The sequence below is a fragment of the Strix uralensis genome, chromosome 7, assembly GCF_047716275.1.
Source record: "Strix uralensis isolate ZFMK-TIS-50842 chromosome 7, bStrUra1, whole genome shotgun sequence".
In the NCBI taxonomy this organism is placed as follows: domain Eukaryota; kingdom Metazoa; phylum Chordata; class Aves; order Strigiformes; family Strigidae; genus Strix; species Strix uralensis.
Window position 1 is genome coordinate 39,808,478 of NC_133978.1, and position 24,531 is coordinate 39,833,008.

Below are 24,531 nucleotides of genomic sequence, written 5' to 3' on the forward strand. Positions count from 1 at the left end.
AGTGTTATATTTTATCTTTAGCACTTATTAATATTTCTTCTTGATAATTTCCTGTTAGTTGTAATAGTGATAGCCCCAAAAACTTTTATTTTTCAGTCTTCAGTTTGAAGCATGCATTCCCAGTTTTGTAGTCTTGTTTTCTTTTTGTTTAAAGATGTCAGGGTGATAATGTGTTAAGAAGTGAAATGCTTAAAATAAGTATATTGCTGGTTTAGCTTTGCCTGAGATTGATGAAGACCAGTAGTGTTACCAACATCTACCGCAGGTGATTTCTGTGAAATTAGTAAACAATAACATTTATCTTTTTCTTGGTAGCAGATATAATTTCATAGTAGGGGCCGCAGTAATTAGAGTACAAACAAAAGTTGAGAGTTTGAAGGATGCCTTGATATATCTCCTGCAATATCTTCTCATAATTCAACTTTATCATGTGAGACTTTTAATTTTGGTTGGATGGTAAGGGAGGGGATGTGTCTGCTGCATGTACCCGTTATAGCTGGTTCACAGAATCAAGGAGGCCAGTCTGCTACGTGGACTTGGTCTTACTTCTAGTCATCTAAAACTGCAAACCCTTCCACAGTGACTCTAAGGTTGCTGACATGGAGTTTGATAGATACTATTTTACAATAATTAAATTGGTTAATAGCAAATATGGAGTTGGTGTCCTTTAAGGTACGGCCATGTATGAATTTAATGTAATATCAAAGATCACTGTTGACTTCAAGCCACAAAATCATATTAAGAAATATGGGTTTAATAGCCCAAATTTTTGTGAATATATAGATATGTGCAGAGAAAGCACTTTTAAAAGTAAAAGCTTATTAACAAAAGAGAATGTGTGGCAAATACTCTCTTTCATCCCTAGTTCATCATAGGTTTCTTTTATTCCATGAAATGGGAAAAGGTAGAAGGGATAAGTCAAATGTGCATAAAATACAAATGCTTAGTTTTCCCATTGTATGAAATGTTAGACTGCCATCTGTTCAGAAAGGCAAAACATAGTTACGTTAGCTAAATTCCTTGATTAATATACTAATGGATATTCAGAGAGTTTTAATAATATTAAAAAAAAGCTTGAAGTAATGTAATCTCAAATTAACTTTCTTTTGGAAAATAGGCTTAATGCAGGAAGCTCTTGTAGTTTGAAGATGTAGGGCACAGAGAGCTGCAAGGTCTGCAGGTGCGGGTATGCCTCATGTCTGAAAGGGTTTTGTTTGTATGCAGCAGTGTTGCTGGAGTGGTGTAGAGGGTGTTAATGTGAAAATCAGAAGTACAATTCCATTTTTCAAGGAAAACGGGTTTTTAGGGAAGAGTGTGTTCATGATACGTTTATTGTGTGGTAAACAATAGCAAGCTTATTTTCCAGTGAGTGTGGAAGTATGCAGTGAAAATGAATCTTTGTGTATCAAAGTGGATGCTAATGGAACATCTAATTTTCTGCTCCATTAACACCGATTTATTTTTTTATGTATATATAAATCAGCTTTTTAAAAAATGTACAATGTGATCTTTTTTCCCCATAAGAAATTAAAACATTCTTCTGAAAAAGTATATTTCCAAGAAAATGAATAATGTGAAAACATGCAATGAATACCCGTGTCATTGTTTCCAATGTAGACTTAGGCTGTATATATGAGCCACATTTTTCTTCTCATTCCATGCTTTGCTTCTGTTGTACCACATGCAATTCTGTTTTCATATCTTTGTTTGTTTGTATTCATTCGCTAGCCACCAACACAATGGCTGTCAAAAGCACTTGGCGAGATTACTTAAATGACACTTAATGCTGCTGTTTATTTATAGTTTCCATCTTTTCATTTATCCATCAAGTTTAACAGAACGTTTGGATTATCTGCTTTTCTTTTCCTATGCCATTTCTGTGAGGTTTACAGTAGCTTTTCCTTCAGAGGGTATGCACTGCTGCTTAACCTATAGAATGACAGAAGTGACCCTGGAGGGGTTGCAGGGCCAGTCTACTATATATATATATATATATTAAAGAGAAAACTGCCTGTATAGGTTTGTGCTGCTTAACAGAGGATTCTCAGGCAGGAGACATCCTTCCAATCCTCACAGAGTGTAACTGGGGCCTATGCATGCACATCCCTGAAGGGAGAAGTAACAGTGCAGGTGTGCTGTACATCTCTGGGGTAGATCAGCGTTCTTCTGATTAATGATCTTCCTCTGTCTTTCTTGTTACCTTTCCTGTCCTTTGTCTTGCGTTGACTAATATATACTCTTTGTCACAACTATGATATGATCTTGTGTGTTCCCTTGTTACTGTGACTTCTGGTTTTCTGTGACCCTTTGTTTCCTGGTGTTGGTCGTCATGTGCATCCTCCAGGCTAGCGTTGGATGACGCCATTCGACACAAGCAGCTGAACATATCATCCCGTTTTTCACCCAGGGTGGCAGGGGAGAATGATTTCCTTCAGACTGTTATAAACAAAGTGATTGCTGCTAAAGAAGTTAACCACAAGGGTCAGGGTATGTACTGCTCTTTATATACACTGGGGTACCTAAAACTGCTCATTGCTTGATTTGCAATACGTGATTATTTTAAGTTTGGAATCAAGGGTGCGTAATATTTACCTTCAGTTGTTCACTGCTGTTTGGTAACAGAAAAGGTGTTTGCACGGTTTGTTCCCCCTCTTCCCCATCCTTCAGGGCTCATTCTGCCATTCCCCCTTGCACCACACCTTCCCCCCCTCCCAGCATTAACTGTACAGGTTGTCTGTCCTTGCTCTGCATTGTCCATCACCTGGACATGTTTGTATTTCTGTACTGGAAGCGATGACTCAGGGAGCTGCCTTTTGTGCCCTTGAGCTGTGGACTTTTGGCCTCCTCATGTTGAAGGAAGGGATATGCTCTTCCTTCCCTTCCTTTGCCTTATTTTTTTCACTTCACAGCTGCGCTCGCAGCCTTTGGCTCCCTCTCAAGAAGACCAGGGCATTGCTCCTGCCAGCACCGCGCCCGCCTGAGCTCGGAGGTGGTAAGGACGGAGCCAGAGCACGGCAAACCCCACTGCTACCCTCTCTTAGGGGCTGCTCGTCCACTGCTCCAAACTCAGCACTGACACAAAACTGAGCTAGCTTCCAAAGTCTGGGTGGTTTTTTTTTTCATGTGTATGTGTATACAACACTTCATGATCATAATGTGTCTGCCCATTAAAAAGTGAATTGTGGGATGGCTCAGTTATTACTGTACTGGCTTCAGTATTTTTTTGGGGAATCGGGATTAATACAGTGTTATGCAGGTCAGCGCGGAGTTTCCACCAAACACCTGTGTATGTGAATATCTGGGTCGCTTGTAGGGAGTATCTGCATGGTGGACCTAAGGAAAACTATATTTTTATATATATTTATGATTTTTACTAATTAATAGTAAATAAAAATCTAAACAAACTTTTATTTAATCATCCATTAGCTAAAGAGGAAAACTTAAATCTGCTTTCACCCCCCTGTTTTCACCTGTGGCCAGTGTGTATCAGAAAGGAAACTTTTCAGCTGCTTTGACCCATTTCAGATTCTTTCCCTATGAAAGTGCCCAAGCAAACAGGAAGGAATTGAGAGTTGTTGCTTAGCCAGTCAGCGTAGGTACAGTTACTGTTTAATGAAATGGCAGCTGTTAGAACCATCTCTGGCAACAAGTCAGCATACAGCCTTTCATAAGAGATTTTAATAGAAAAGAAAGCTAGCTGCCAAATACGTACAAAATGAATGTATGGTTAATTGTGTGTGCAAAAGGATAACCCACAATTTGTTTTATAGATAAATATTTTTTTTGGTATTTTTCATAGACTTTAATTTTAGGATTTTCTTCTGCAAATCGCTGCTGTAATTACTTCATGCTTAAACTTGATTGCCAGTCACTTTCCCAAGAGTAAGACTTCTCTGGTTGGGGTTTTTTTTGTGTTTTTCACTTTGTTATCTTTTTTTCCTGTAACAAGTGTGCCTGATGTTAGTTGGCAAGCAGCAGCTTTTTAGTGGCTGCTTCTCCTACTGAAGAGAAAAATGTCAACTGCGTAAAGCTGATGCTGTAGATTTCTTTGTGCTCAGCACAGTAAAAACAACTTATGGGGGTGGTGGTGATGAATCAATTCAGGGTACGTCTCTGCTGTTGGTGCTGTCTTTGTTGGCATCTCGATATTGGTTGGTTGTTAATAGTAATATTTAAGCTTTTTCATTCAAATCAGCATTGCCACTTCTCTTTCTTCCTGAGGAAGATAAACATTTCATTAGAAAGAACTTGGTGAGAGTTCAGAGGAGAGATATAAGCTTGAGGCAGTTCTGCTAATGGCTTAATAACTGTATTTCCATGAGACCCTTTGTGCAAGACTTCAGTGAGGAGAGAAGCCTGGTTCTGCGAGGAGGAGGGGTTCTTCTAGGGTCACTCCAGCTTCGTGCCAAGGGCACAGTAGGCTTGTCTGCATTTTCACAGTCCAGACTTCAGTAGGTCCAGCGGATAACCAAGCCTTTCCTCCTCCTTGTCTGTTGGTCTTGCTAACGTGTTTTTCTTCTGAATGGAGACCTGTTGTATTGAAGTTTTTAGGCTGTGAATAAAATTTTTGCCTTTAGTAAGCCCATGTAAGGGAAGCTACATGCATCTGCTTTTGAACACCTGCCTAACTCCTCCCTGCCAAGACGCCTGCTAGATGGTATTGCTGCAAAGTGCACAATACAAAGGCCTGAATCCTTATTTTGCACAGATTTCCAGTTTCTCAGGTTTTTTATTTAGCCAGTCAGCTTCCAGGCAAGCATTTTCTACAGTTTTCCAGAAAGTCTGATATAATCAGACATACCTATGTGTGCTGTACTCATGTTTCTGCTTGAAGCAGTGGGGTTTGTAAAGTGTATTTTTTGTAAACGAAGAGCAGTTACCTTAATGTATGTTCTTCCATTTTAGAATGTGTAAAAAGAAATCTTTAGTAAATAGAAAAGAACCCCACCAGTTTAATAATTGTGGTTTTTATACAACAGGTTTGTGGGTGACTTTGAAACTTCTTCCAGGAGATATTCATCAGATTAGGAAAGAGTTTCCACACTTAGTGGATAGGTCAACAGCTGTGGCTCGGAAAATGGGGTTTCCCGAGATTATTATGCCTGGTAAGTCATTGTGTGACTTAATACTGCTTTGTTATATTTTAATCTTCCTTAAATATCTGTATGTATGGAAGCTTTGGGGGGAAAAATAAAAAGATGAATTTGAGGTACATTAGAAATAATGTAGCACCTAAGGATTTTGTCTCATTTAAAATAAATGCAAAATGCTATGGTAGTACCTGCCACATGTGCTGCATCAATAAATAAAACTAACAACCCACCACCAAAGACACGATATCACGGTGACAGTGGAAATTCTTCTCTTTTTCCAGTGAAGAAAAATGTATACGAAGTACACATTCCATATTATTTCCCTAGCAAGGGCAGCAACTTGTATCTCCTGTGGTGAATCCAAACTAGAAACATTTTCAGAGGAGCAGGCTTGATTAAGAGATATGCAAGTCACTTAGGGTGTGTACTAGATTTGGATAATGTATTTGAAAGAAAGCCATATTGTCTTTCTTAAATACGTATATTCCATGGATGTTCAATTCTGGTGTTTGAGAGGAAAAAAAAAACAAACCCAAAACATGGTGCTTCTCAATAAAAATTGCCATAATCAACAGACTACAGAACAAACCCTGCACGGTCCTTTTCAGATTGATGGGCTCTGGAGGATCGATTAGATATTTTCAAAACCGATCCCAGTTCCAGCTCTCCCTGTGGATGCTGAGTGTGCGTTTGTCAGATGTTTTACTGTATATCCAGTCTGGTGTAAGTGCCTCAGCACTTCTGCTTGTTACGATTGTATGTTGGCTTGTAAACCATCTGCCTCATAAAATTATCAGAAATCCCCTGTTTCGCTGATTCATTTGCAAAATTTCAATTGAATTGGGGTGTAGTCGAGGAGCATTTTAAGATACAAAGCTAAACACAATCCTCCCCTGCGACCCCCAAGCCAGCAAAACCATCAAACCACTTCCTGATGTAACAAGTTAAACAGACCTCTGCAGGCTGTTTAAATATTTTTAAATTGCAAAATATCTCTGTATGGGATAAAGTAAGGACTGTGTTAAAACTCATTGTTTTAAATTAATAATGAAAGAAGTTGTGTTAAAAAAAGGTGGAACTGTGGTGCTGTTTTGAGTGATATGGTACATACTCTTAATGATTGGTATTCTTTCAGTCCAAAATAATGTGTGATTCTTTTTTGTTTGTTTGTTAGATTCAACTTGCTGCACTATGAGTTGATAGTTCAGACTTAAGAAGTCTTAGCACAATTTTAGCTAAACGGCTGTTTTCAGTACTGCTAGTTTTGAATGTTGAAGATACTGTGGCTTTTAAATGTTTTGCCATGTCTATGTATAATTGCTGTTATTAAAATGTGTTGGTTGCTGTTTCTGTGTATCATTGGTTTCACAAATCAATAGGTACACTGTAAAAATTGCTATGAATTTTGTGCTTTGCTTTTTCTTTTAGGTGATGTTCGTAATGACATCTATGTAACATTGGTTCAGGGAGATTTTGACAAAGGCAGTAAAACAACAGCAAAGAATGTAGAAGTTACAGTATCTGTTTATGATGAAGATGGCAAAAGATTAGAGGTATTAAAGTATTTAACATCTGGGTTTCTTTGACACATATCTGTTTAAGCCTTTTCAACACCTTTCTCTGTCAACTGAAGTCCCTATTTTTATTTACAACAAAACTCCTTTGTCATAACTAAATACATCTTGTCAAATCAGTGCATGCACTTTGATACTAATTTCATGAAGAGCTCTGAGCATGAGCCATTCTGTCTCATTTTGACCTACTTCACTGATTTTTTTTTTTGTTTATTTGGATAAAAAAATGGAGTTTACGATAGACATAAACATATCCTCTTTTGTTTGTGTTTTCAAGAGCGTTATTTTTCCTGGTGCTGGTGATGAAGCCATCTCAGAGTACAAGTCAGTAATATATTACCAAGTAAAGCAGCCTCGCTGGTTTGAGACTGTAAAGGTATATAAACTGTTACAATAACTTCCTCTGGGTTAATATGCAATTAATATAGATTTCAGTGGAAAGCCTTGAGAAACAAAACTAGGGAAATCCAATGCTTGTGATTGTGTTTAGTAGAACAAAAGGAATAGCGCATAGACTGCTGGAAACAGATTTGACTTTTATTGCATAATGAGTTTTATTTCATCCTTTTGGTCAAGACAACTGTTACGGGGGAACTCCAACACCTGTTTAGGAATGGTTTACTCATATTTCCATGAAGCTGGCCTAGAGAAGCAGGATATATTAAGGTTAAAACAGAATTGCCATACTGTTGAACTCATCAGTGGTTTGGGATCTGGCTGATTGTGCTTTAAGCTTGCTGAATTTGCTTGGGTAATAACATTTTAGCTTAAATGCCAAGCTTTAATATTACAGAGGAGGCTGATGCTAGCTTTATAAAATATATTCTGTCTAGCTGTAGTCAGTGGGAGCAGTATATGTGTACTAGGAAGGGACTTAACAGCTACTCTGCACATTGTTTTGAGTCCAAGGTTGCTTTTGTTGCATCTGTAGACAGAAAGTGGCTGCTAGGGAATGCCAGAAACCTAGACGTGGTGTTGGGGCCTAAATGTGGGTGTGATTTAAAAAAATACAACAGCTCTAGCAACAATACTGGTGGAGAAGAGCAGTGGTTACATCTCTGCACACTGGTTATGTGTGAATCAGAGATACAACACTTGTGCTACATGTACTATCAGTGTATAGATAACAAATATGTTAAGAGCTCTTACTTTGCTGCTGTTGATTATCAAGTTCACCTCTACCAGTCAAACTCAAGAGGGGCTTATTCCTGAGCTGGGGGGGAGCAGTAGGGGAGGCTTTGAGGTTACAGCCCGCCATCTGAAGTTGCAGGTCTTGTGGGGTAACTTAACAGGCTTGCTTCATTCCTTCTCTCTTGGTGCAAGAATGGGTGATTTTCCTGGGGAATCTGTGATGTTTCAAGGTCTTCTAGGGCGAAATGAAGCTGGTACTTAACATTAATCTTTTCGAAAGCGCCAAGCATATTGTTGAAAGATGTCTACATGAGATTTGGTAGTGGTCGATGATGTTTGATGATCCTGTACTGACTGTTTTCTTTCTTTGTCCTCTTTCCCAATATGTGAAGGTCGCAATCCCTATTGAAGATGTGAACCGCAGTCATTTAAGGTTCACGTTCCGTCATAGATCATCACAGGACTGTGAGTAATTCAGCCTTTTTGTTATGGTTCTCGTCGGTGTCTGGTGCCAAAATCTCCTGAAACAGGCATATAACATTCCTAATCTGTAATTGCCAATTATAATTGCTTTTAGTGTGGGGATAAGTTTTTTTGCCTGCTTATTTTATACTAGCATCTCAGCTTCTTTTTTCCATTACATCTTCCTCACTCTTAACTATCAACATTATTTTTCCTTTCCTGACCAGTTATTTCTTCAAGTCAAATAAAAGGACTAGTTAATAAAGCTTTCAGTTAGCGACTGAAAGGGTACTGGTATTACATACCTTAGAGCAGGTGGGTAGGGGGTAGTAAAGATATTTAACAACCCCACATGTGAAGTGGGAATGTGAAAGAGTTTACAGTAGGCTTAGCATCAGTAATTGAAGATTTAGGTATTAAGAAACTTGGTTTCTGCTTCTGGTTCTCAGACTGACTTGTGGTTGTTTTGAAGTAATCTTCATCTAAAACATATTTGAGAGCTTGTGGTTTTCCTCGGCTGTCCTGTAACGTTGCTGGCAGCTGAAATGCTTTGAGCTGTTGAGGATGAGATCGAGACAGCTAGACATCTTCCATTTGTCAGCGGTTGCTTTGCAGTGAAGTTTGGGGATTTGCCTTGGTTGTGATAATGTTCGTTCCATACAGTGGTTACAGGGGCTCGCTCTCTTGATAGGAAAGCCTTTCTAAATCTGCAGAAAAATTTTTTGCTGTAGAATAAATGTGTAGACAAAAGCATTAATCGGGTAGTGTCCACTGGATGCATTTTAAGACATGTAATACTCCTCATCTATACGTACCTGTGTAATATATAGTACGTTACCCCATGGCGGTTATTTAATCGAAGTTGTATATTTTGCAAACTGATTATTAATAGAAGATTTACTTAGTTTAGAGAACGATACTTGCTAATCAAAACAATATGGCCAAAATCTGTGTCATAAGCGTCAAAATCATGATTTCGCGCTACAAATTACTAGAGTCAGAAATATTTTTAAGATGACTCAAAAATTTAGGTTGGCCATGGTTCAAATATTAAGTACAGGCCATGCATTAGGGCTGCAGGGCTTTCTCACAGTCTCCTTGGGCTATCTCAAGTTGATGGTGCTTTCCTTCTGGTTTTACTTCTTAACTGTATGACTTCTACTTGCCCCGTTGATTTGGTTTTCCTTTTGATAGTAGATTTTGAACAATGAGAGCAAGCTAAATGTATTTTCTAGTTCATGTTGGTTGTAGAGTGGGTCAGCTTTCAGAAACTTGGGCTCTTCATCTGCAGTTACGGATCCAGTTTCTGTTTTGGTTCTGATGTTCCCCTTCCCAGTGATGGAGCCCTGATGGGATCCTCAGTGCTGGTCTTTAAATCATTGTCGTGGGCACCAAGCACTGCCATACATATAACTCCTAAATACCTGAACATTCTAAAGGCATCAAAGTTCTGTTTTTAAAATTTTTTTTCTTTAATCCAGCTTTCTAAAAGCACAGATAGAATATAGAAATATTAAGCATCTAGTTACTGTTGGTGTGGTCAGATTTTTACGCATTTATTTTGCATTGTTTTGGTTCTGTCTTGCATTTAGAAGACTATCCTAATTTCTTGTACACTTTCTCCATGTGAGAATCTTTGCTATGGTCATTCATTTACAGGTTACCCATATTGTTGAGATTTAGGTGGACTGTCTGTATAAGTATCAAACACTTAATTATGTGCTGGGTTTTTTCTTCCTTTTTTTTTATAACAGCCAAAGATAAATCTGAGAAAATATTTGCCCTAGCATTTGTGAAGCTCATGAGATATGATGGAACGACTTTGAGAGATGGAGAACATGACCTTATAGTTTACAAGGTAGAATTTTGAGATACTTTAGTCTTTCTATAGTAGCTACCTCAGCTGACCGACTTTTAGTGAATTACTGTTACAGAATTGCACAGAAAAATGTTTTATAGACTGTTCTGTTAGATCAAGCAACTAAATAGCAAGTACTGTGCAACTTGCATGTTTGGCAGATTGACTGTTAAACCTTGAAACGTTTTGCTGGGGATGTTCTGATTCCAAAGGCACTTGTTATTGAGTATTATGTGGGTTTTCATGGCTGGGAAAAGTTACTTCTGCAGCCCTTTATCACATCTTGGCTCTAATCTGCAGACAGGTTAGTGCTAAATTACTGTTGTTAAAGACCTATTGGATAGCTTCAGTTCTGGAGCAAACCCAAGAAAATCGTGTCAATAATAAAATTTTATTATTACCAAGGTTTTTTACTAGATGTTTGCATGTTGTTTCATGTTGTATTTAAAACACTACTGTAGGCAGAAGCCAAGAAGCTGGAGGATGCCTCAACGTATTTAAGTCTGCCATCCACTAAAATAGAATTGGAGGAAAAGGGACACTCTGCAACAGGCAAGAGCATGCAGAACCTTGGAAGCTGCACCATCAGCAAAGACTCTTTCCAGATTTCTACTCTAGTTTGTTCAACAAAACTTACCCAGAATGGTAAGTTCATAGAACTGCTGGAGATTCTGCTCCTCGTGGTTGGAGTGGGGTTGTATGTACCGACTTTCCTGTCTTCTCTGTCCCCCTTCTTCTGTGAATGGGTGGCGGGGTGTTTGCCACACAGTCTTGGATTAAATTGTCTGGACGCAGCAAAAGCATCTGCTGAGGGTGTGTACTATCCAGCCTTTTCTCTGCCCATGGGCTTTGTTTTGCTTTAGAGCAGTACATGTCTCTAAGAAACCAGAAGAATCCTAAGTTAAATGGAAACAGGAACATTGTTTGCTATTTAGTTGAGACTTTTATACTGACGTACACTGAAAACAGGCTCTGGGGCATTTTGCTTCTCTGTGGGTATGAATAATAGCACTCAGAGGATGAGTTTGCTCTCAAGAGTAGGTGATATCATGGCTCTGCTCCCAAATAAGCTGTTTTCTGTTATTTCCAAGGTGCAGTATTCATATCTTACGTCTGAAGAAATCTCTGATGTTTTCTTGTGTTGGGCAGAAGGGATGTGAGCATGAGAGTAGAGGTCACCCTCACGTTCACACATCTTCACATGAACACAGAGTACCAGGAATGGCGCTGGTGTATTTTGTTCCTTTTAAAACTTCCCTTATATACATTTTTCATGTGTATTTATCATCTGGCTGACTGCATCCAAAGGCTGTGGAAAGTAGAGCTGATGGCAGCCACCAAAGCAAATATTTCACATTTCCAGACTGTGCACTCTCTGTAATTTTTGTGCTTCGTTGCCATGGAGCGGTCCCTTGTTCTCTTTGCTGCACCAGAAGTAGACTCGGGAGTGTGGGTGGGTCACTGAGATGTGAGTGAGTCACGACAGAATGATCCCTTTCCCTGGCATGACTCAGGAGGAGGGAGGGCTCGGCTCGGGGAGTTCTGTTGGGCGTCAAGGTTGTGGATGAGGAGGGCTTGGGACAGGGGGGTGGGTGGGAATGATGACTGGATTGTCACGTTAACGAGTTCTCCTCTGTCCGGGGGGAAAGTTACAACTCTGGGACGACTTTGTAGTCAACTCATAATTTTATTGCAGTGTTTTTCAGTGGCATCTCTGTTCCAGCACATCCTAGGTGTTTCATATTCAGAGCACATCAGATTCACTGCAGTCTGGCAGTCTTGAAGCCTAAGAGGGTGTTTAGCAAAAAATTCAGAAATGATTTTGGAATTTCATAGCAAAGATGGGATCATAGCTCAACAGTAACACTGTGGTTTTGGGGTTTTGTAGAACGCAGGAACCAGCATGTGGAATTGAGCTGCTTTTTGTTTGTGATTTTAGGGTTGTTTTTTTTTCCCTCAGTCTTTCCTAGTACTTGCTAGTAGTTAGAAGTATTTCCTAGTGATCAATATATTGACATTGCTTTTGCAGAACTATTATTAAAATTAAGATTGAGCATTGTTTCATGCTTAATTTTACATATAATTCACTTTGAACTTTTGATCTTTATTTAACGCTACTGTTAATTATGTTGCCTGTGAAACTTTTTTCTCAAAGTTGCCAAAGCCTCTTCTCTTTCTGCAAAGTATTTTAACATTATTAAACAAGATCATCATGTATCCTTAAGCAATTTAGAAAAGAAACAAAAAAATTACATCATTCGATTCCTCCCTCAAGTATCATTTTTCATTTAAAAATTGGCAGTGCTGTTCAGGTTATAGTTTCTGAAGCTGATTTTAACTTCTGTGAAATTGTTGGTTAATAGACTTCCTTTAACTTTCTTAAAAATTATTAAGTAAAAATCTGTGATTATCCTCATTTACCAAAAGGTTGAGCCAAAACATAATTTTCTTCTTTTGGTTACCTATAATAGTTCTTTCTTCACCCTCCATAAGTACCTTAGAATATGGGCTTTAAGACTTATTTTTAGCAATTCTGAAAGTATGTTAATAAATCATATGGCTCTTTCTGCATTGTATTTGATGTTGCAGACTATCTTTTTGTATATAAGCTCTTTGAACACTCCAGTTCTCTGTAAACTGAAAGTTATTAATGCTGCTTTTCTGTTAGTAATTGATGTCCTTAGCATCTGAAAAGTCTCCAAAATAGCAAACTTGGCCAGTGGTAACACTTCAGCGATTTTCTTTGAGAGAAAGTGATAGTATGAAGTATCTACTTAGTTAACATTTGAGCAGTTGTTAGTGATTTGTGGCAGAATGTATTATAGCAACACATTTCCTGGCCTTTTTTTAGATTTTGCTTTCAATTTTTGAGGAAGAATAGCAATGTAAGCCAAAGAGGAGGAGTGTCTGAAAACAAGCAAAAAAACCCGCAACCTCCTCGAGAATCAAGGAGAAAATCAGCTCTTAGAGGCATGAGAATTTGCTATTCATCATGATGTTTCCTCTTGGCCAGCTTCTCCTCCTTTGCCATCTGAGGCAGGAGAGAATGTCCTTCCTCCCATATCCACAGGACTATGGCAATGCATGCCTTCATTCTAATCTCAAGACTTTTTGTAGCAAGTATGTCCTTTATGGGCTGAAGAAACACTTTGACATGAAACTTCAAGTGCATTTTTGTATGAAAACTCTGGAATTGAAGAATTGATATGAAACTATATCAAACTGTAGAGATGTGTGTTGAAGTCATGGCTGAGTGCCGCCATCACCTGATGTATTTACAGGCAGCGTGGCACTGGGTTCCCACCTTCTCTAGGGGCTGGTTGACCCTTTGATACCTTACACTTGCTTTACTATTGTTTGTGTTGTGGAACACTGAATGCATCAGCAGACACCCCAAGTTTGTTTTTGTTCGTGTTTAAATTGGTCTTGTCTGGGTTTTTAAAGTTAGAAGTGAGAAATTTGATCCCATATGTTAGGGGATATCTGCTTGCAGTTGATAACATCTCAGTTAGATCTCTCTGGGGTGGGAAATGTTGAGCCTTCTGTTCTTAGGGTAAATTGATAGCAAGGTCTGCTTTGAATCTGTTCTTCAAGTCATGTCCAAGTCAGGGTGGAGTGTTGATTTTATTTTACTTTTTCTGAGTAGTCTGTTGAGCTATGACAAATGAGGTCTTGTTTTCTCTTGCATTGACAAGGCAGTTTTGGTATTTGAATCTTCTTTTTCTGTCAGCTAGAAGCTTGGAGATACCAGGAAATATAGAAAGGGGGGCAAAATGGCATCAGAAGTGACACCCCCCTCTATATGAACACTGCTGGTGGATAGTAAATCTTACCAGTGCCTCTTACAGGACTGTCAAGCTGGATGTCCTTTTATTATCAGGGCTTGCTGGAAAATTGTTCTGATTACCAGTAGCCAGAGAGCTGTCTAGTGTTCCACCTGTGGATTTGCTATGGTGAAGCATCCAGGGTGTCTGTAAGGCTTATTCAAAGTATTTCTATGTTTTCTTTTCTGCCTGAAGGATTCAAACCTCTGGATAACAGTGACTGTTATTGATTTCAAGTCAAGACATTGAGGAACCAAGGAAACTAGGCTTTCAGAGAACAGTTGAGCGAGATTTACTTAGTCATCTAACACAACTGGTAATTTTTAATTAAAAAAAAGCAATACACATGACATGACAAATTCAGGTGCTATAGTGGCATAAATGAAGAATATAAAAATGAAGATGTAAATACAGAATTAAAACAAATCAAAGAGTGGAGAATCAAATGCTTAAAGTCAGAAGGGAAGATTTTATCAAAGAACACATGGAAATGTAATTAAAGTGAAAATACTATCTAACTTCAACTCAGTTATATTATCTAATTTCAGCCCTGTGACTGGGCTTTGAGAAACATTTGGGTATCTCTATAGGGAAACCTTTGCATAGATACAGGTCCAAGAAAGTATATAACCAGGATGTTGGACCATTTTCTTCCAATTGCTAAATATGATGTAAAGGAAGATCTTTATATGTAACCAGTATAATCATAAATTACATTAACCCAAATAAACTAAAGTTGCTATTGGCTACTTGGCAGGCTGGGTGTTTGTTCTAACCTTTTGCAATTGAAAATCCTCACTCTGTCTTATTGCTCTGGTATTTTCTGATCACATAAATTTCACTTGAACCTAGGCTGACTACAGTATTACTATTTACTATTACTACTACTAGGCTAAAGTACTGTTTTACATTCTTATCCTGTTCTACTTACTGTATTATTTTATACCTGGAGCTATTAAAAGAGTAGGATTAACTGACCAACTGGTACTTTGCTGGGGTTAATGCTTGCAGTGAGAGAGTGAATACGCATTTTTACTGTACACTGTAACTTATTTTTCTCTTTCTGGTAGCTGGACTGCATTGACATTTTCTGTTCACATATGTATATTCATTTAGCATTTGCTGTGTCATCATGCTGAAAGCACATGTGGGTTTGTTTTCTTGGGGCAATACATGATGCCATTCAAAGACAAGTCTGTGGGCCAGCTTCTGTTCACATCACTTCTTTTGTCAAGCTGGTGCCTTTTTAGAAGTCAGACTGAAAACAAACTCAGTGGTGAAAAGCTGATATAAACATATTCATGATACACTTTAGTTAACTCATGGAGGCATCTTTACTTTTCTTCCAGAAGCAATTTCTCTGTTAATGTTGAGTCTAAGATCTTGGTTTCAGTCTACAGACTTCTAGTAGGTTATATTAAAAAAAATTGAGGCCTTGAATTGTTCAGTTCAATTGTTCAATGTAGTAAAAAGCTCCTTACTTCTACTCCCAAAGAGATAATAAGAAGGCTTGGTTTGAGTGCTACTCAGAGGAGAATCAATCCCAGGGAGCACTGCAGTCCATTCCACTAGAAGTAATTTTATTTATTGCTTAGAATGAAAGATTTTGGGGAAAGTATAGCAGCTGCTCTGGGTCTCTGCATATAATTTCTAGAATATACTCTGCAGATGTGTGCCTTGGTAAACATTTTGCTGGTTGTTTTGAAAGTTTGAAATAAAGAACTGAGGGAATATTGGTTGGGAGAAACTGCCTGTCCTTTAAGAGTTACATTGGGCAGAAATCACATAATATTAACATATTGATGGTTGGGTAATGTGCAGTAGTAACCCAGTGGCTAAACTTCAGGTAGATAGTCTTTAAAATCTTCTGTTTGTCTCTCTGGGGACTTCTACTGAGGATGGCTCATGGATAGTTTGTTTGGTGCTGAAAACTGACTTTTAATGGGGCAGGGTGGAATTTTTCCCTGATGCTAGTTTAGCAGAGGCAGGACCAGCTGGGGTTTTGGGTTTGTGGGCAGTTCAGGTCACACCTCAACAAATGCTGGGGTGGGTTTAACTTACTGGTGCTCCAGTGGGGTGGTTAACATTTACTAGCATGCTTACTTGCAGGGGGACACCAATTGTGAGTTCCTCGTGAGAAGTTTTCCTTAAAGAAAACAGAGAAAATTGTGTTGTGGCTCTTTATGACTAATAAAAGAGAGAGTGCTTGCCTTCAGCATTCCCTTATTTATCAGTGAATGCTGAAGCAACACAGTCTAAACAGTGGGAGGGAGGATTTGGGGACAAGACCATTTGCAGTTGATTTGTTTCATGATCTGGTCTGTACCCTAACTCTCCATCATTTGGAAGCAACCAAGCAATTTGGGTATTAGGAGTTATTAAGCGGACAGCTTTCCACTGAATTAGCTTATTTTGCAACTGTTTGCCTTGCATTGTGCCTTATTTTCTTTTCAGTTTATTCAGTGAGAGCAGAGAAGTTAGAAATATTAATGCTGGAAGAGTCACGGCCCTGTAGATGTGACTGTGTTGGTGGCTGACTAATTTCATTTTGGCATCTTTTTCTAAACACTCAACTGTTGTGTACAACAAATTAAAACTGAAGGATCAGACTTTCTTGGCCTAGATTTTAATGCTGACATTTCAAAAGCAGGCTGCTTTTTCAAAAGCCTTTCAGAGTTCTTCCATGATAGAAGTATTGTGCTAACTTTCTGCAGTGTCAGAGGCATACTAGAAGTATGTTGTTGTCCAGAGAAAATGGCTGACCTAAGGAAGTAAACCTGTTTGTCCTGAACATAGTTATGGAGTGTGAGTGACAGTAAATATTTTGCATGATATAATTGTTTTTCTTATTCCTAGTTGACCTCTTGGGACTTCTGAAATGGCGTTCAAACACAAACCTGTTGCAGCAGAATTTGAAGCAGCTGATGAAAGTTGATGGTGGTGAAGTGGTTAAGGTAACAAGTTAATTTCTTTAAAAATAAATTTGGTATCATAATTTTGCTGAATCCCATATTTTGAGGTATTCATATCTTTTGTTCCCCACCCATCTGCCTCAACCTCACTGCATGCACTTGCAGATTAAATTGTAAGCAGATATCTCAGCCTTCAGGATGCTAATGCCTTTCTCCCTGACCTCAAAGAACATTTCGACTGAGTAGTGGTAAAACACATGTAAACTGCACATTTCTGAAAACGTAGGGTGTTTGGGTTTCTTTAGCACTTCAGTGAATTTTTATATAGATACATGAAGGCAAAGGCTCTTTTTCTTTGCAAGATTAGAACATTGTTACATGGTGATACTAAATGTATTTTTAATACATGGATGTGGAGTGCAATCCTACTCTGTGCTGCTGATACTTTTTAAAAAAAATTACTTCTGAAAATACTCAGCTGAGACAAGTTATTTACATTTGTCAAGGCCACTGAGTGATTGTAGAGACCTACATAAAGACAGGTTTAGCTGTGGAAAAGAGTAGGTTGGGACTATTGAATGTGTTGTAATAAATCAAATCTAAGAGAGTGTCAAAAGATGTAACGTATTGGGGACAGATGACCCTTAAGGGCCTGCAGTGTTGTTTCTTTACTTCAGTGGATTTTAATTTGGTTAATAGAAGCATAATAAATGCCTCATCTTGAAGTAACTTAAAACATCTGAGCATGCTGATATTACCCTTTATTGAGTAGGTTGAAAATAGAATCTCACATGATTTGTTTTTCAGGAAGGTTCTACCTGCTGCTATTTTGTTGTGGAGCATTTGATAGCTAAAATCTTGACGCTGATACTCGCTTCTGCCAAGCATTGTCATCGTTCTGTCACTTGTAATTTTCCCTCTTCTCCATGCACTGTTGCAGGACTCATATGAAATCATACTCCCTTCTCCTTGTTGCACAGGGATCTGAGCAGAACTTGATTTATGCATAGGAGAGAAGAGTTCATGGTTAATATTGCTCTCTTCGCCATTTCTGTTCTTTTTTTTTAGATGACCACTACTTGCATTATCCATCTGTTACAGCAGTCTTCAGAAAATCTTTGTGTAGACTGCTCTGTTGCACTTTTGTAATATCTACTTTGTACTTCCTATCAGCTTTTTTTGTCCTTCATGTTTTTAAATACGATACGTGGTACAGTCTATGTATATTTTTAAAAGTATGCATGTGATAAAACATATTCAATTTTTCTGTTAAACTATTTGTTTTCTAAAAACTCCAGTAAAATGCCTCTGCCTACTGGTGTTCGTTTCTTGCTAAGTAGAGATCAGCCAAGATACTCATTTTGTGATTGACTGTTTCAATAGCGTACGGAGACTGTAAATGTTATCTCCCTTTAACAGAGGCTCTGACTCCATTTGTGCATAGAGTCTATAGGATATGAGAATGTAAACTAATAGTCTAGAAATTATTCATACTAGCTCCCTACTTGAGAAATGTTTTCCTGCCACTTTATACAACAAAAGCATCTATCCTGTATTCTTCTTGCTGTTACATGAGGTCCTTGTGAACAGATTTAAAACTTGAACTCTACTAATGAATGTCAATATATGATGCCTAAAAGTGAAATGAAGACTTGAGTGGTAATGACGTGGCCTTCTACCCACCCTTTGTTTTTTAAAGGGACTTAGCCAGGCAGTGCTTGGGATCTGGGAGTACTACTTCTCTTCAAACCAAGACAGAAACTTCTCCCGTCAAAGCTCAAAACTGTGCTTTACTTTTTCCTTCCTGCCAGCTGCTGGTTAAATGTACTTTATTTGCATGTTTTCTTTAATTGAATGAATAAGCGTTTGAAAAGGCTATCATTTTTTTTCCCCCCAAATCCTGTAGTGAAATTACAAGCTGGATCTCCCCCAGAACCAAAGTCTAAAACCAGCTGCAAGCATTTTGGCTCTTCTGTTTTTTCATCATCAGATATTAGTAGCACAAACTGTGGCTCCATGCTCACTGGTTTTGAGGAAGTTTGGCATTCAGCAATGTTTAGTGAGCTGCTAAATGGAGGTTAATTCCTGAAATTTAGCTGTCGTTTTAGTAGATTGCCCAGGTGAATCATGTTTGATCTAGGAGACTCATTGCATAGATAACAATTTTTAAGGGAGTAATGTGGGAGTCAGGCTGTTTTTCCGTCGCTCCTGCAGTGTATATAATAGCTCTTTGTAGTTGCTGTCTCAGGAATCAGTCACCTTCTGCTTGTTCAGATGTTCTTCCCCAATTATACCTTGTCTCGTCTACAAGACAAAAAACATTTTTATCTCATTTGAGACAGACATGCTGGAACAATCCATGTTGAACCCCTTCTCTGTCAACCAAAACAAATACAGACTGAGACCATGATCCATCCTCACTCTGCCCTCGAGGAGCCCGTGTCATTTTTGTGTCATCTGGTGGAAGAAAGTGCTCAGACACAGAATCCCATGCTGATAAAACTGAATGCATTGATGAGTATCTCTGGTCTATGCATGTAGTACTTGTCACTGGGAAGAAATGCTGGAATTATACATGCATAAAACAGCTTTTATCCCTCTGCTTAACTTGGGTTCCCTGACACTAATCTGCTTTTACTTTTGTGTTGCACAGATCAGGGTGTCCAGCCAACTGGCTAGTGAAGACTCACTCTGTTAGAGAGTGATAGAGGCTTGGAGGTTTTGGGCTGGGGCAGAAGGCTGTCTGCTCTGTTTCCCACGCCTGCATGTGTGCTCTCATTTGAAACTCTGGGTCTGAGCTTATGCCGTCGTGAAAAGCGATACGCTGTGCACTTTTCATTGCTCAGCTCAAAACTACTGAGGATGACTTGATTTATTTGGCATGAGACTGGGTTGCTTGTCTGGTTTGTGCTCTGAAACATTGGTTTTCAGAAACTGCATGATCCTGTTGACTGTTGAACCGGAGTTTTGAAATCCAGTTTTATTTATTCACTATAATAGATTAAACTTTCTGTTCAGGTGTATCAAGTGTGATTTCTGACCCTTTTTCTTTCTATTTGAGTGATAGGGATCAATGGATATAATAAACTTAACTAAAAAATAATTTGCTGAAAAACAAGTTGTTAAATTTTCCTTTTTTAGCTAACTTTTAAAATGTCATGACTTCGTAAAATATATAAATGAAAGTAAATACGTCTGTAGAAACCTGTGTGACATCTGAATTTAATTTTTCCTATAAAATGTGATGAATTGTATATTTATTTGTAGTTTCTTCAAGATACATTGGATGCACTTTTTAATATAATGATGGAGAACTCGGAGAGTGAGACATTTGACACGTTAGTGTTTGATGCTTTGGTAAGTTCTCATTGTGGTTGGAATAAAATGCAGGTACTGCAGTGGTGAATAAATAAACATGGTGTAAAAGCTAGAATGAAGATTACTAATGAAGCAGATCTTATTAGCTGTTACTTATTATTTAATTTAAAATGCATGGAAGGTTTTTATTATATTTGACGTTTCAGTTGGATTTGATCAAAAGGGGGTTGGATTACATTGTCATCCTCCCAGAAAAGATGGAAGCAATCAAGTCCAGTCATTTTAGTGGATTAACAGCAGAATTTAGGACAAACAGGAAGTTTCTGCTTGGAAAAGAAAACTTTCTTATGAACAAGAAGATTTTCACAGGAAAAAAGAAAAGCCAAAGTCTGTGTGTTTTCAATGTTATTAATGTGTCTTATGTGAAAATAAAGGCAGTTGAATGTACAACATTAAAGATTTTTTGAGGATAGTGCAATAATTATGCTGCTTTTTCAGGTGTTTATCATTGGACTGATTGCTGACAGAAAATTTCAACATTTTAATCCTGTCTTGGAAACGTACATTAAGAAGCATTTCAGCGCTACGTTAGCCTACACGTAAATTTTAAAAATTACTTTTTCTAATGTGGCTTGCACAATTTTTCCAGATAATGTTATTCAGTTACTTGTTTACGTAGTTTAATTAGGAATTTGCCCCTAGAGCTTGGGAGGGTGGGAGGTTCTTGAAGAAGATGGGAGATAGTATGTCCTTCTCTTGAAATAAGAGTAACAAAAGTTTTAGTCATTTGCAAGGAAGAAGTCTTGATTTTATTGTATTGAAGGAGAGGATTTGATGATTTTGAGAATTGTTTTGTAAAGAAACTGTTCATAAGCAATTCTGTCATACTTGAGAACGAAATCGTGTGCATTTAAGATGCTTCCAAAATATGTTGTTTGGTTCATTAAATTGATGTTCTACCCTATATTATTTGCATTACTGTCAAAAAACCAAAGGTCCATTATTTTTGCTGTCTTAAGTGGTTGTTGACAGTTAGGATCTTTGCTGCTGCTTCAGACTATTAGTGTTGGAGGAAAAATATATAATGGATGTCTTTGCACTGTTGGTAGGAAAACAAATCCAAACCGGGAAGCCTGCTGTGCACTTTGCTGTTATACAGTCTCTGTTATGTGACTAGAAAAATGTTTGAGAAGTATTGATTTAAAATAGCAGAGGAGAGTTAGGCCTTTAGTCACAACTTTGATATTACAATCACTTCACTGAGTTACAGCCACTGTTGCAGCCTTCATGTGAAGTGGGTAAAGGATGGAACATCCTCTGGTTTTATTAGCAAGAGCTGAAGGTGGCCCTGTCGCTGGTAGGCATGGAGAGCATCCTTCCCTTCCTTAAATGTGGGGAGCTGGAGGCAGGTTTGAGCTTGAGGATGCTGGAAGAGCTGAATTCTGGCTTGACTTGTGCCCATGGCCATGACAGATCCCTGCCCTGTCCCCGCCTTTTATTGCATAAGTTTGTTTAAGTAAAGAGAGATTGCACTGACAGTATTTGAAGTGGTTACTTGAAATTCGTAGGCAGTTTACTCCTATTCAAATAAATGCACATATATCAAGATATCTGTCTACTCAATGTTATTTTCTGTTAGTGATATATAATATTGTACTTATTTACTTTTAGAGTGAATCTTGAAACATAGTGTAGCTAGAATGATTTAAAATGGAGTCGCTTGTAGTTGGATGAAAATCGTGGTTTATATTCATTGGAAGGGAGGTAGTTGAAATGGTATTATTTTTAAAGTTGTTTCACTTTCAAGTTTGATAGATTTTAAAATGTGGAACAAGAGAATATCCAACTGATGTTACATCTATTTTTGAGAAATAAAATTCACAAATTCTAGCCCCAAATCCCTGGGAAAGCTATGTAAAGGGGAAGCCTTGTTTAATGAAGAAACTCCCATTTTATGTGTTTTAATTCTAACAATGTTTTTATAATTATTTTATTGTTTTGGTTACTATTAGTAGTTGTATCTTTATAATAGCCTAAACCTGAATATCCCTAAATATCCATCAGAAAATTAGTCTTATTGAGATTTGCCATATTACTTGTATGTTGAAGGGTGTTATGGTCTGTGGTTGTTTTTCCTCAAGAATTGGTTCCAGCTACTTACCAGCAAAAATAAGAACGTAATGAGTTTATTAGTTGCATAATTAATCTTGTAACTTGGTGGGTACTACTTAGACACATAATTTTTCTTCAGACATTTCAGAATTGAAATTCTCTGCGAGAATACTTGTAACTTGTATGTGGTTTTGTATTTAAACAGAAAACTGACGAAAGTTTTAAAAACATATGTGGATAATGCTGAGAAGTGCGGTATCACTGATCAACTCTTCAAAGCTATGAAAGCTTTGGAGTACATCTTCAAGTTCATAGTCCGGTCCAGGATATTGTTCAATCAGTAAGTATGGTGAATGCTGAAACCTCCTGTAATTCCCATTGGAAATATTGTTCAAAAAAGCATCAAAATTACAACATGTGTTAAAGTTGCTCAATATTGCACCGTTTTAGAAATATCTTAAGTTGTTAGAACTTATTTCAGGAGACAGCTGTTGCCTAAGAGCAAGCCAGATCTCCTCAAGAGATGTATATTTTAAGTAGCAAGTGTACTGCTAAAATCATGGTATGTGGCAGCTCTCTATAGAATGAATAAAGCTTGCCAGTATTTGGGAAACTTTTGTTAATAACTGTCTAGTACTGTGACTGACATGTTGAAGGTTCCGAGTAGCCATACTGCCCTGACCCTTGTCCAGGCCTGGGCTTTGCTAGTGGCTTTCCTCAGATGGCTGCAAAAGTCTGGGAAGACTGAAGTATTGAAAATTTTGCAGCAAGGCAAAGGGAGAGCTTTTCTGGATGGGAGATGTGATGTTTGCCCTCATGTGCTTTGCACAGGGCTTCATTCGTAGGCCAGACGTGGAGAGGGAAGAGTCAGAATAGATGGACAGCGAGGGGGAAAAAGAGTATGAGATGCACCTTTTCTGACACACTGCCTCGTAAAAGAAAAGCACAAGTATTGTTGTAGTTAACCCCCCAACAGCTCGGAGCTCCCCAGGCCCCTGCCTGTCAGAGCAGAAAGAGAATGTTGGTGGTTGGTTGCAGTTTGTAGGGCCCCGCAGTCTCAATAGGTGAGACAGACAGGAAAATGGAAAGAAAAAAGGGCTGCAGAAATCTTCTCTTCAAGAAAAATAGTATTTTTTGATAGGAGAATCATTTGAGTTTCTATAAAAGCTCTTTCTATGCCTGCTGGCCTGGCAGAGATCTGCTGGGGGGTTGTTTTCTGCTCCCCACTTGACCTGCTTTGTGAACTGCACAGAGACTTGCTGGTGCTGTCTGCAGTAGGCACCCATCCATAAAGTCAAGCATAAAAAATTATTCTTAAGTTAATTTGGAAGTCAGTACTGTATTTTATACATGAAATATTAAAGTTTTAAAACAAATTGATGATGTATTCGTATTCACTTAGATTCAATCCTTTTACTACATGTTAGCAACAGTAACAACCTTATTACAAGGGATTTATGTATAGCTCTGAAGTTACCAACTCCACCAACCTTTCTCTAATTTAAAGATTGTAATTTATTTTTGTAGGAGTTTTACTGTGAGATTCATAAAATACTGAATGTCACTTACACTGTTGCAGGTCCTACAAATCACTTTAAAACAGAAAAAAATAATTATGTCTTGCTGCAGATTAGATTTAGAGACAATATGACCCTCTAGTATTGGCCATTGGATTTCCTCGTGCTAAGCACTAATTCACAGTTCTTTAGCATTGGGAAGACACAGCTCTCAGTGACAAGGGATTAATCAGTGAAGCTACTGAATGCTGAATGACACCATGATTTGTTCTGCTGTAGGACTTAAATCCTGCCTGAGGTGTGTGATTTGAAGTGATTATAATGCAGAAGTGTAGCAGGGTTCTGAAATATTGTTAGTGTTTTACTGAGAAATCGCAACGAGCAAGCGGAATCTTTTATTAAAAAATATTGCGTATTTTTAACTTGAGCAATACGGTAGTGGACTGAATATATGGAGCGTTTTAGTAATGTGATTGCAGGCAAGCTTCAGTACTGGATAAATACATAGAAGCCTACTTCATCTAGTTAAAGTCTGGTGGCAAATATATTCACTATATCAGGGTTTATAAAGGCAAAATATTATAAGGGAACTTTAGAAATATCTTTATTTGGCTTACTCAGTAATGATTCCAGTGATGATTGCATTTACAACAGTGTTAAAATATTGAAGGTGGTGCTAGAAGGGTTGACTTGGTGTAATCCTGGTTTGCTCAGCTGCAGTGTTTTTGTG

At 38.1% G+C, this 24,531-nt stretch overlaps 1 protein-coding gene across 4 annotated transcripts in view; it reads left to right on the forward strand.

The window, feature by feature from the left end:
* Positions 1-24,531, forward strand: part of DOCK1 (dedicator of cytokinesis 1) — a 312,454-nt gene that overhangs the window by 42,533 nt on the left and 245,390 nt on the right. For 3 of the 4 annotated variants that reach the window (XM_074875532.1, XM_074875534.1, XM_074875535.1), the window contains 11 exons: positions 2,345-2,487; positions 4,980-5,105; positions 6,522-6,646; positions 6,945-7,043; positions 8,191-8,263; positions 10,015-10,118; positions 10,580-10,763; positions 16,799-16,896; positions 20,122-20,211; positions 20,671-20,771; positions 22,490-22,624. In XM_074875532.1, coding sequence (XP_074731633.1) covers positions 2,345-2,487; positions 4,980-5,105; positions 6,522-6,646; positions 6,945-7,043; positions 8,191-8,263; positions 10,015-10,118; positions 10,580-10,763; positions 16,799-16,896; positions 20,122-20,211; positions 20,671-20,771; positions 22,490-22,624 — 1,278 coding nt within the window. The remainder of the gene's footprint in view (positions 1-2,344; positions 2,488-4,979; positions 5,106-6,521; positions 6,647-6,944; positions 7,044-8,190; positions 8,264-10,014; positions 10,119-10,579; positions 10,764-16,798; positions 16,897-20,121; positions 20,212-20,670; positions 20,772-22,489; positions 22,625-24,531) is intronic. The other variant, XM_074875533.1, reaches the window with a different exon arrangement.